The 13,190-nt window shown below is 42.1% G+C and overlaps 1 protein-coding gene across 5 annotated transcripts; it reads left to right on the plus strand.

Moving 5' to 3' along the window:
- The first annotated feature begins 394 nt into the window (after positions 1–394).
- Positions 395–6,464, plus strand: cstf1 (cleavage stimulation factor, 3' pre-RNA, subunit 1). Of its 5 annotated transcripts, none has more exons than XM_066671793.1 (6): positions 395–469; positions 1,986–2,174; positions 2,470–2,747; positions 4,369–4,566; positions 4,781–5,171; positions 5,651–6,464. In XM_066671793.1, exons 2-6 carry the CDS (start codon positions 2,006–2,008, stop codon positions 5,908–5,910), a joined length of 1,296 nt encoding a protein of 431 aa, XP_066527890.1. In that variant the 5' UTR covers positions 395–469; positions 1,986–2,005; the 3' UTR covers positions 5,911–6,464. The 5 variants fall into 5 exon arrangements, with proteins under 5 accessions (XP_066527890.1, XP_066527891.1, XP_066527892.1 ...); XM_066671794.1 differs by having other exon boundaries at positions 404–469; positions 1,990–2,174; XM_066671795.1 differs by having other exon boundaries at positions 456–474.
- Positions 6,465–13,190: the final 6,726 nt, after the last annotated feature.

Genomic DNA, 13,190 nt, shown 5'->3' on the forward strand with positions numbered 1-13,190 from the left:
CAGGTGATTGGCAGAGGGTGAATGTATACAAGTTTCATAGTCAAGTTACACATTTGTTTGTTTACATCATTTTGCATGTTAAATTTATAATGCCATGATGTATTATAATAACATTAAGAATAAGATCATAAATATAATATATTATAAAGAATATATTTGTGTGTATATATATATATATATATATATATATATATAAATTTTTTTTTTAATTATGATAAAATGTTTTTGTTGTAAAAATTCTTAGACTTAACAAGACAGTCACAGTATATACTACAGCAAATACGTACAAAAATAACGATAACTGTACAATAGCAAAGCGATGAAACTTGCATGCAAATGATAAGGTATATTTAAAAACGATTTTTAAGATCATAACGTGTTTAAGTGAGTAACCATAAAATCAGCGTCTTTTAATTTATAAAAAAGCTTCCCACAGTTCCGTGTGTGAGACCCGTGTGGAGCAAATCTGGTAAGGTATTAACATTTATTTTATTGTGTTTTAATTTATTTTATTTATTGGGCATGTTTTACAAGATAAATATGACCCTAAATGCTTAGTGTCTCGGTGAAATACAAAAATAAAAAAATATCTGAGTGTTGAGGGGTGACTTTTATTTGCTGAATCTGAAGTCTCTGTCGGTTGAAACTGAACTGCTAAACCTAACGTTTATTTGGAAGCAGTCTGTTGCTCTTCTGTTGAATGGAACTGAACTTAAAAGCAGTTCTCAACAGTAGCCACCACACAAACTAAAATAGACGTAATTTGGTTTATTTTTTGTATTTAATATTGAAATTTGAGTACAAAGCTTTACTTTCTCGCAGATCCATTAGCAGTAAGGCTAGCGTCAAGCCGAGGCTCATCTCGCGTCGCTGGTGCATGGTTTGGCTCCTGTAAGTTAGTGTGATTTTAATGCATTTCCCATTTGTTGGTAAAGTTATATTTTCATGTTTCAGTAATGTTATAAATACCGCTTCTGAAAACTGGGGAAGAAACATTTCTGAATACGCTACACCGTGCATTATTAGACGTCTGTAAATCTTTCTGTAACAGCATTTATATCAACCCAGAACTTATATCCATGTTCTCCAGTAAAAAGAATCCAAAACATTCTCTCTGACTGAGCCTCGTAAAGAGAACCCCAGTTAACTCCTTAACCTTGTTAAAATGTTGGTCTAGTCTTCAGGGAAGTGTTTACACTTAATTGAAACATTACTATGAGGATTTCATAACATTCAGCCAAGAGATAGATCATTATTTTGTGGTCACGAACATCACTCCTGCTCACAATAAATGAACTGAAAATAGTACACTCACTCCAGAGAACGTAGTTCATTCATTCATCTGCTCCACAACCAGATACTGGTGGGTTTATACCCCTTCAGCTGACAGTTGGCACTTAACATGCTAACCTTAGATTCATGTTCCACTTCTACAGACCGTCCAATTTTATTACATGCTTGTCTAAAGAGATTATATTATATTAGATTATCAGAACATTTTCATTCATTCATTCATTATCTGTAACCACTTATCCAATTCAGGGTCCAGAGCCTACCTGGAATCATTGGGCGCAAGGCGGGAATACACCCTCACAGGGCAACACAGACACACACACACATTCACTGACACCTACGGACACTTTTGAGTCGCCAATCCACCTACCAACGTGTGTTTTTGGACTGTGGGAGGAAACCCACGCGGACACGGGGAGAACACGCCAACTCCTCACAGTCACCCGAAGCAGGAATCGAACCCTCCAGGTCCCTGGAGCTGTGTGACTGCGACACTACCTGCTGCGCCACCGTGCTGCCCAGACATTTTTTTGCTCAGTATATTAGTGCCATACAGTGTCAGCCTTAAGAACACTGCCCTACTGCCCCAATACTGAACAAGTGGAGAGAGCAAGTTTTAATATGAAGACCCATAAAATTCTGTGTTTTGTTGCATTTATTATTTTTTATTTAATGTATTGCTCACTGCATAGGAAGAATCTAATCAGGAAAGATGTATCGCCCAAAACCGACGCTGAAAGACAGACAGCACCTATACAAACTGATCATCAGTCAGCTGCTTTATGATGGCTACACCAACATTGCCAACAGCCTCATCAATGAAGTGAAACCCCAGAATGTGGTGTCTCCATCAGAGCAGCTAATGCAGCTTGCCAAGATTGGTAAGTGTCTCCATAATAAATGGGAGCTTATATGTTTAGCAATAACATGCACAGGATTTTCCACTTACCACAGATGCAGCTGAAAAGCCAAGAAAATATACAACTGTCCCATATTTGAGATATAACCTGTCATTAACTGTTCATAGGTGGTAAAGCAACTTTTCTGTCCTGTTATCTGTGCAGAAGGGCCACCTATCCGAATAAGTTGCAATTTCTGTAGTATTAAATTAAGCTATTTTGCCCTATCCTCACCTGTGCTTGTTTATGATTTGAATGATGCTGTGTGTGTTTACAGGAATGGAGAACGATGACAGTGCAGTGCAATATGCGATCGGCCGCTCAGACACAGTGGCTCCAGGAGTCGGGATTGATTTGGAGTTTGATGCAGACGTACAGACGATGTCTCCAGAGGCCTCGGAGTATGAGACGTGTTATGTGACGTCTCATAAAGGCCCGTGTCGTGTAGCCACTTACAGCCGAGATGGACAGCTCATAGCAACCGGCTCTGCTGATGCCTCCATTAAGATCTTGGACACAGAACGCATGCTGGCCAAGAGCGCCATGCCACTAGAGGTGAGCCTAAAGACAAGCAGGATCATCGATACTGTATACAAAAGTTTGAACTTTTCTAGTCAGATTGTTTTATTGAATTTCTAAGCAAAAATGAATAAACATTCTGTATTATTTGAATAAACACTAACTTTATGCTTCACATAAATGAATTAAAGGGTGTTTTAGGGGTGTGTTGATTCATATATGAATACACTGAAACAAAAATTGTTGAACATAGGACATTCAGTACACCACATTAAGTAAATGAAATGTCCATTTAAGTCTAATTATTTATAGCACATTATAGAAAATTAATTATGTATCATTATTGTTGTATATGGGCGGCACGGTGGTGCAGCAGGTAGTGTCGCAGTCACACAGCTCCAGGGACCTGGAGGTTGTGGGTTCGATTCCCTCTCCGGGTGACTGTCTGTGAGGAGTGTGGTGTGTTCTCCCTGTGTCTGTGTGGGTTTCTTCCAGGTGACTGTCTGTGAGGAGTGTAGTGTGTTCTCCCTGTGTTTGCGTGGGTTTCCTCCGGGTGACTCTCTGTGAGGAGTGTGGTGTGTTCTCTCTGTGTCTGCGTGGGTTTCTTCCGGGTGACTTGAGTGTGGTGTGGGTTTCCTCCGGGTGACTGTCTGTGTGGTGTGTTCTCTCTGTGTCTGCGTGGGTTTCCTCCGGGTGACTTTCTGTAAGGAGTGTGGTGTGTTTTCCCTGTGTCTGTGTGGGTTTCTTCCGGGTGACTTGAGTGTGGTGTGGGTTTCCTCCGGGTGACTGTCTGTGAGGAGTGTGGTGTGTTCTCCCTGTGTTTGCATGGGTTTCCTCCGGGTGACTGTCTGTGAGGAGTGTGGTGTGTTCTCCCTGTGTTTGCGTGGGTTTCCTCCGGGTGACTCTCTGTGAGGAGTGTGGTGTGTTCTCTCTGTGTCTGCGTGGGTTTCTTCCGGGTGACTTGAGTGTGGTGTGGGTTTCCTCCGGGTGACTGTCTGTGAGGAGTGTGGTGTGTTCTCCCTGTGTTTGCATGGGTTTCCTCCGGGTGACTGTCTGTGAGGAGTGTGGTGTGTTCTCCCTGTGTTTGCGTGGGTTTCCTCCGGGTGACTCTCTGTGAGGAGTGTGGTGTGTTCTCTCTGTGTCTGCGTGGGTTTCTTCCGGGTGACTTGAGTGTGGTGTGGGTTTCCTCCGGGTGACTGTCTGTGAGGAGTGTGGTGTGTTCTCCCTGTGTTTGCATGGGTTTCCTCCGGGTGACTGTCTGTGAGGAGTGTGGTGTGTTCTCCCTGTGTTTGCATGGGTTTCCTCCGGGTGACTGTCTGTGAGGAGTGTGGTGTGTTCTCCCTGTGTTTGCATGGGTTTCCTCCGGGTGCTCCGGTTTGCTCCCACAGTCCAAAAACACACGTTGGTAGGTGGATTGGTGACTCTAAAGTGTCCGTAGGTGTGAGTGAATGTGTGTGTGTCTGTGTTGCCCTGTGAAGGACTGTCGCCCCCTCCAGGGTGTATTCCCGCCTTGCACCCTATGATTCCAGGTAGGCTCTGGACCCACCGCGACCCTGAACTGGATAAGCAGTTACAGATAATGAATGAATGAATTGTTGTATATAATTAATAATATAAACATATGAAATAACATGCTGCTTGTGATTCTGACTTTCAGGTAATGATGAATGAGACGGCACAGCAGAACATGGAGAATCACCCTGTGATCAGAACACTATACGATCACGTGGATGAAGTCACATGTCTGGCCTTTCACCCCACAGAACAGATACTGGCTTCAGGTTCCCGTGACTACACTCTCAAACTCTTTGACTATTCCAAACCCTCTGCTAAAAGAGCCTTCAAACACATCCAGGTAGAGTGTTGTATGATGTATCAAATTTCAAACTACGACATTTAGTTGTTAAAAAGAGTCTTTGAAATTGGGTGTGTAGCAAATGACTTGTGAAGACAGATGTTTTCACAATTTAAAACAATCGTTTGAGTACATCTGGGATGACTTACTTTCCCTTTCTTTACATTGAGCCGAATGTGTGAATTCTTATTCCGAATCTCATATACATCCACAGGAAGCAGAAATGTTGCGTTCAATTTCATTCCACCCGTCAGGAGATTACCTGCTGGTGGGCACTCAGCACCCTACCCTGCGGCTATACGACGTAAACACCTTCCAGTGTTTTGTTTCATGGAACCCTCTAGACCAGCATACGGACACCATCTGCGGTGTCAGCTATAACCCCACAGCCAACAGCTATGTCACATGCAGCAAGGATGGCAGCATCAAGCTGTGGGATGGTGTCTCCAACCGCTGTGTCACCACCTTCGAGAAGGCACATGACGGAGCTGAGGTCTGCTCAGCAGTCTTCTCCAAAAATTCTAAATACATCCTGTCCAGCGGCAAAGACTCAGTGGCCAAACTGTGGGAGATCTCCACTGGCCGGACACTTGTCAAATACACAGGTGAGAACTGGATAATGTAGCAGAACTACAGTGATTAAGTAGTTTTAAAGGAGTTATGAAAAATGTTAATTAATCTATATTTTTGTTAAAGCAGATGCATGTAGGGAGATGTAGGGCACAGCATGGTTTGCACTGTTTTTATTTCAACACACGAATAAATTTAATTTAAACTAAGCTTTTTTTTAAAAAAACAAAAAAAAAACAAAAAACAAATATTACCTAAAAATATTTCTATGAACACATATAACTTTTTAACCACAGTGCACATCAGACCACACTTGGTGGTGCTTTTCCACTGCATGATACTTACCCTACTGTACTTGCTCTACTTGACTCTACCCAGCTTTTTTATTTTTGCTTTTCTAGTAGGAATATTTGGTACCTATTACCAGAACCCTGGTACTTTTTTAGCTCTGTTAGACCATGACTTTTTGAAAAAAAATTATTCACTCAAAAATGATTGAAACCCTTTTTAACAGGTGCCGGTCTGAGTGGGCGTCAGACTCACCGTACACAAGGTGTGTTTAATCACACAGAGGATTATGTGCTGCTCCCTGACGAGCGCACGGTCAGTTTGTGCTGCTGGGATTCTCGCACAGCAGAGAGGAAGAACCTGCTAAGCCTTGGACACAACAATATTGTCCGCTGCATTGTCCACTCTCCAACCAACCCTGGCTTCATGACCTGCAGCGACGACTTCAGAGCTCGCTTCTGGTACCGCCGGACCACAACTGACTGAGGGGATGTTAGGGGTGAATGTATGTGTGAAAGCAAGGGTAAGCAGTAAGGGAAAGCAATGGTCAAATTAAAGGTAATTTTCCAAAAGAAAATAAGGAAACATCCTCTGAAGGTATAACAGATATTATACTTACAGTATTTGAAATATCTGACAGCAATTTCCAAATGTTAAAAAAAAATCAACAACCGAACGTGTAGTTTGACCAGAGCTGTCAGAGTCAGAGAGAAAATACCAGTGATTAGAGGGAGTCAGAAGTTGGTTCAACTGTTTGCTGGAACTGGCTTTAATCACCTGATGGCGCTGTTTTACCATGAAGGTTTTCCACAGCTCAATCACAGTTTCTGGACTGAAGTTTAGTTAGAATCAGTTTAAGTCAGTGATGATGAGCTAAATATAGGTTTGAATGGATGAAAAGTATCCCATTTTGTTTTTTGGTACTTTTTTCTTTGGTTGTAAAAGGACGGAGACGGTTTATGTGTGAGCCACATTAGTTGTTGTAAGTAACGTTGCTTTCTTAGTTCACATTTCATGCAGTGAATCTTTTTTTAAATAATAAAAAAACATTTAAATTGACCCTGTTCCTTCTGTTACACTGTTATTTGGAGATTACATTAGATTTAAAATAGATATCAAAATAAGAAAATGGTTAAAAAAGATATATATATTTTAATCATGTAACCAATTTTGCTATTATAAATTGTATAATAAATTCTTATTTATTTGAATAATACAATTTTAAAGTGTAAAGCAAGTCATTCTCAGCGCTGCGGTGACACTGATGTGGTGGTGATGTTAGTGTGTGTTGTGCTGGTACAAGTGGATCAGACACAGCAGTGCTGCTGGAGTTTTTAAAAACTGTGTCCACCTTGTAGATGAAAAGTCAGAAACAGTAGCTCATCTGTCGCTATACAATGTGTGTTTGTCGTCCTCTAGTCCATCAGTGGACACAGTATGCCGTCGGCTGGATTTGTTTTGTTAGTAAGCTATAATCAGTCCAGCATTGACACTGAGGGCTTTAAAATCTTAAGCAGCACTGCTGTATCTGATCCGTTCGTACCAGCACGACACACTAAAACACCACCAACACGTCAGTGTCACTGCAGCGCTGAGAATGATCCACCACCCAAATCATACTTGCTCTAACATGACCGTTAAGGAGCAGGGTGAAATGGGGATAAGAAAGTATGCAGAGAAACGGATGCACTACATTGAGTAATTGTTGAACTACAGAGTGCGCCTGTGGAGCTGATAAAGTGGTCAATGAGTGTAGATACAAGTCAATCCAATGATGGTTCAGTGTATTTGGCAGGCTGAAAAATCTCCACAAGGAGGTGATAGTAGCACTCAAGACATTTTGAAGCTTTCAAGAGTGATGCTTTACATAGACACTGTCCTTTTATCATGAAATATAGAGAAACATAACCTACTGTGTGGTTTTAAAATTTTATCTTTGTTTCCATCAGAAAATGGTTTAGTGGCCATTGTCTTCTATTGATAGAGCACTCTGGTCGAGCAGATTCAGATCAGTGAACTATAAACAAGAATGTGGCTCTGAGTGTGGTTGCCTCTTCACAGCACCTGTAACATCAAATGCATGCCTTTTACTGGTGTATTGATTCTCTGGTTTTTTGTGCCAGTTTCACTTGCAGCTAATGGTGAACACGCACCTCGCCTGGATCAGTTGATGCATGTATACACATGCAATTGAAAAAAACTTTTCGTTTATTAAAACATTACCTTTACAAGAAAATGAATAACAGTTCATTTTAACATTTCACACAACTGAAAAAAAAATCTGTTAATTAATTTAAAACAACATTGTGTTTGTTGAAGTGGGTAAAAACTGAACGTTTTTTTAAAAGAGGAATTTGTTCAGAAGCTTCACAGACAAAAACAGCTCTAATTCACTCATTCATTCATCTGTAAACTCTTTTACTGCCTTCACACATTAATTAGACCAGAGTGTAAAATGCCCTGGACAGGGAAATGGTCCATCAAAGGGCATCACACATTCACCCAGTCATTCACTCACTCACATAACCTGTGGAAAATTTCACACAGCCAGCGAATCTACCAAAATGTTTATTAGACTATGGATGGAAACAGCACACCAAAATCTCAAAGACATTGACCCAAGGCAAGGTTTGACCCTAGGACCCAGGACCCTGGAGCTGTTCGGGAGTGAAACTACCTGTTGCACAATCGCATTATTTTTATTTTTTTTTGCTAATAAAAGGTTGTGGTACAGCGTCCTCTTTATGTATATAAGTGTTGCTACAAACCCAAAACAATACAAATCTAAGCCCAGTTTCCAAAAACAACAACATAAGTGTTAAATGTTACGCTCACTCTTTATTCTACAACAGTTTTGGGAAACCCAGTCCAGTTCAGTTGAAATTAATTATTCTTTCATTCATTATCTGTAACCGCTTATCCAGTTCAGGGTCGCGGTGGGTCCAGAGCCTACCTGGAATCATTGGGTGCAAGGCGGGAATACACCCTGGAGGGGGCCTGAAATGAATTAAATAAGGCTCAAATGGAGTCAGAGCAGAGTGGTGGCGCAGTAGGAAGTGTTGCTGTCGCACGGCTCCTGGGTCCTGGGTAGAGGTGGGCGATACCGGGAGTTCTGGTATCGATCCGATACCAAGTAAATGCAGGGCCAGTATCGCCGATATTGATACCGATACCGCTAGTGTTCACCACGTGCAGGAGCCGAAGCAAAAGACAGGAGCTGGGGGGGTGTGCGCGTGCGCCTGCTCTGATATTTTTGAGAAAGCAAATGTTTCTGACCTCAGACCTCAATGTTTTTTTCTTTGTGTGTGTGTGTGTAAAACTCAGGAGGGTTGCTCAGGTGGGTTGATTTAAACCTGCCTTCCTCTCTCTACATGAACAGTTTTTGAACTGCAGTATTAAGCTTCCTTTAGAAAGTTATTTACTGGTCTCCGGCCTGTATGTCCTTCCCACTTGACGGTCAAGCCATCCAATCAGAAATTACCTTTGTCATTTGACGTTTCTGATTGGCTGAAACTGGGGCACATTGTAATGGCTGTAAGTGTGGCGCGAGTGTGCGTCGGAGACATTGCGTGTAGGACAGGAGAGCAAGATATGTAGGTTGTAGTGTGCGTTCAAGAAACCTCCTTGCTTAAAATATCCACCAACTCAAAACCTTCTTGCTCGCTCGAAATATCCGCGCGCGCGTGCAGAATCGTGGCACAAAATAACGACATACACCCACAGATTTTAGCGGGAGAGTAAAAAAGCTTGAGTATCGATATTTTTCCATGAGTATTGATCAATACCAATACCAGTGTTGGTATCGATATTATCGATATTTGGATCGATTCGCCCACCTGGGATTTGGGCTTGAGCCCCACTTCGGGTGACGGTCAGTGAGGAGTTTGGTGTGTTCTCCCTGTGTCAGTGTGGGTTTCCTCTAGGTGCTGCGGTTTCCTCCCACGGTGAACGTGCGTGTGGGTGTCGCCCTGCGAAGGACTCCAGTTTGTGTTCCCGCCTTGCGCCCAGTGTTTCCGGGTAGGCTACGGACCCAGCACGTCCCTGAACTGGATAAGCACTTACAGACAATGAATGAATGAATCAAGTCAGCTCTGTTCAAATCAGTTCAATCCTGATTGAGAGTCCTCCAGATGACACTTCAGTGGCAACTCGAATCTCTGACTGTCTCTCTGACATATCTACATGGATGAAGGAACATCACCCTCCAATTGAATTTATCCAAAACTGAACTACTGGTTCTCCCAGCCAAGCAAGCTATTCTGCACATCATCAGCATCAAGCTAGAGTCCCTATCAGTGGCTCCCACCAAGGTTGTAAGAAACCTGGGTGTCATGGTTGATGACCAGCTGACTTTCGCAGATCACATTACCGCTGTAGCTCGATTGTGCCGCTTCTCCCTATTCAATATAAGGAAAATTAGGCCATACCTAACTCAACATACAACACAGCTCCTTGTTCAGACGTTAGTAATCTCCCGTCTAGACTATTGCAATGCCCTCCTGACAGGTCTTCCGGCCTGTGCTGTGAGACCGCTACAGATGATCCAGAATGCTGCAGCACGCCTGGTCTTCAACCAGCCTAAAAGAGCACATGTCACGCCCCTATTAGTTGAGCTGCATTGGCGACCCTTAGCTGCTTGCATCAAATTTAAATCACTAATGATGGCCTTCAGAGTATTCACTGGTTCTGCTCCCATCTACCTCAACAGACTCTTAAAACCATACGTTAGCGCCCGCCCTCTCCGTTCCTCAAAGGAGCGCCTACTAACACGACCAACCCCCCGTACAGGTCAGTGGAGGCTATTCTCATCTCTGGTACCACGCTGGTGGAACGAGCGTCCAAGCACTATCAGAGCAACAGAAACCCTCTCTTCATTCAAGAAATCATTGAAAACCCAGCTCTCCCGAGAGTATCTTTTGCACTGAAAGTCTTTCTTTAACGCACTTATTACTTCCTGGCATTTTGCACTCAATGTAAGGTATTTTGTATAATTTGTGCTGTAGTTTGAATGTTAGATCCTCTTTTGTAAGTTGCTTTGGATAAAAGTGTCTGCCAAATGCATAAATGTAAATGTAAATGTAAATGATTCAATTCAGTTCAGCTCGGTTCAACTCAATTCAGTTAAACTCCATTCAACTCAGTTCAGTTCAGTTCAAATCTTCTTCACTGAATTGCTCTTGAATTGCACTGAATAGTCATGATAAAGCATACTTTGTCAGCAGAAAGTGATCATTCGTGATTTAGAGCAGTGTTCAGGCCTCTAGCAGTCAGCATCGTCAGTGAAATTCCTTTTGGTGTCATTTACGCAGATGTTAATATTTTTCTTGCAGGACTTTGTCAGTAAACAATAAACAGTCCGTACTGGTCACTAAATCCCTTAAACTGAAACAGGTGATGGACAGTAATGTGAAAAAAGCCAGCAAAGAGTTGCCTGTGTTATTGTGTTATCTGTTTCATTTATTAATACACAATGTACATGAATGTGGACAAATGCTATATATTTTATTTTCAAATACAACTCAGACTGGTGTCTCAGTCCAGAGACTCCCTCCAGAGGCTCCACTGTTCCACAGCCCAGTGCCGGGGCCTTTATAGCCCTTTAGCCAACAGTTAGCACTGGAGAGTGTATTGTGCCTTGACAGATGAACATCTGTGTCCTCAGTGGGAGCACCTGAAAGCCACTGAATTTACTAATTAGTGAATTAGAATGGCCACAAATATTTTAGACACTGTGTAAATGAAATTATTTCTGCTGGTACGTAGTGTATGTGAAGTACCACTGATTTGTCAATGGGGGATTTTTAGAAGGATGTTGTCAGTAAATGTCTACTATAATATGAGCTATAATATGCAGTTAGTAGTGAGTTATTATGACTTCTGGTGTCATTTTAGCAGATGTGAAGCATCCCTGCAGATTGATTATTTTTATTCTGGCTGGAATTGATCAGAGCATACCGGGTCATAACTGTGTCAGGATGTGCTCTGAAGTCCTCCAAAACATCCCCTTAAACCATAAACCTCATCCCCCTGTCCCTTGCACTTTTCTTTGTGTTGCCTAGACAACAAAGCTTGAATGCCAGAGAATCTGGGCCTTTAAAATAAGCCATCAACAATAAATCAGCTCAGACGCTGGAGGACAGGGACAAAAGTGGAAGACCAAAACAAAGGCTGTGTCTGAAACTATTCACTGCTTAGAGCCATTTTTCAGTACTCTCCAAAAACACAGGAGAGTGTCCACTGCACTCTTGCAATCCCACAATCAGAACTACAAACTGCACTGTATCATTTCATGCTAAAGTTTGTGAGTGATTACAAAATTACAAATAAATAGTACAATAAAGTAAAATAAAGTGTACAAGAAATACTCCCCATTCATTTCATCACTCAGTGCCTTGGTTTTATGTCATGGTCTAATAGCTTTACCCAGTAGACTTATTAGCTGGCTGTTTCTGGGTGTACACATTTGAATAGAGATCCAACAATGGTGTTTAAAATGTTTAGAATCTAGATACATCCAAAAAAAATTCATTGTGAGTAAAATGTGAAGCTTACAGAGCTGATCCTGAATGAAAACCGTGAGAGGCAAAGACTCGTTCAGGTTCGTCATGGAGATCTTTATCAATCAGTTTCACATTAGTTGATGTTTGAACAGATTGCACACAGAGTTTAGCACTCCCACACTTTCATTGTTCTGCACAATTACACAGCCAACATACGCATTTGCACACACAATCTATATACTACAACAGGCACAAAAAATATATATACCGATGACATTTGTACTGTGTGTCATTTGTATTTTTCACTTAGGGACTTATAGCTTATAACAAGCAGGATGGTTTCCCTCCTCTTTAGTCTGAAGGATGCAGCATCTGTGATTTCGAGAAAGAATTTAAAAGTTTGATTCTTCAGACTACAGGACACTTTTACTCTTCATTTTTGTCCATCTTAAAAGAGCTCAAGCCAACAGACGGTGGCGTTTTCAGATCCTGCTTACATTGATTGTAGATGTAGTGAGGAAATGTACTGACAGTGGTTTTGGGAAGCGTTTCTGAGCTCATGCAGTGATTACTAGAAGTATTTTTCGGTGATACGGTGGCACAGCGGGTAGTGTCGCAGTCACACAGCTCCAGGGACCTGGAGGTTGTGGGTTCAAGGAGTTTGGTGTGTTCTCCCTGTGTCTGCATGGGTTTCCGCCGGGTGCTCCGGTTTCCTCCCATGGTCCAAAAAAAAAAAAAAACACACACATTGGTAGATGGATTGGTGACTCAAAAGTGTCCGTAGGTGTTAGTGTGTGTTGCCCTGTGAAGGACTGGCACCCCCTCGAGGGTGTATTCCTGCCTTGCGCCCAATGATTCCAGGTAGGCACTGGACCCACCGTGACCCTGAACTGGATAAGCGGTTATGTTTGATTCCAACAATTATCCAAAACTATCCACAGTGCTGTATATGATGCACATATGTATTATATATGTATATGTACATTATACCGGGAATTTTACACCAGAAAATCAAATTGACCAACTTCCAGTTTTCTTTCTAAGAAAGAAGACGGTTCACACCACGCTGACCCAACAACTTCAGTTTTCAGCAGAAAGACAGCAGGAATGACGTAGACAGAGGGGGCGGAGACCGTGACAAAAGGCATGCTGGAATCTTCACAACGTCTCTACTCATTGTAAAGCGGGAGTCCCTGTAATGTGCGTGTGAGTGTGTGTGTGTGTGTGTGTGTGTGTGTGTGTGTGTGTGTGAGAGAGAGAGAGAGA

Source organism: Hoplias malabaricus, chromosome 5 (genome assembly GCF_029633855.1).
Source record: "Hoplias malabaricus isolate fHopMal1 chromosome 5, fHopMal1.hap1, whole genome shotgun sequence".
Lineage (NCBI taxonomy): Eukaryota > Metazoa > Chordata > Actinopteri > Characiformes > Erythrinidae > Hoplias > Hoplias malabaricus.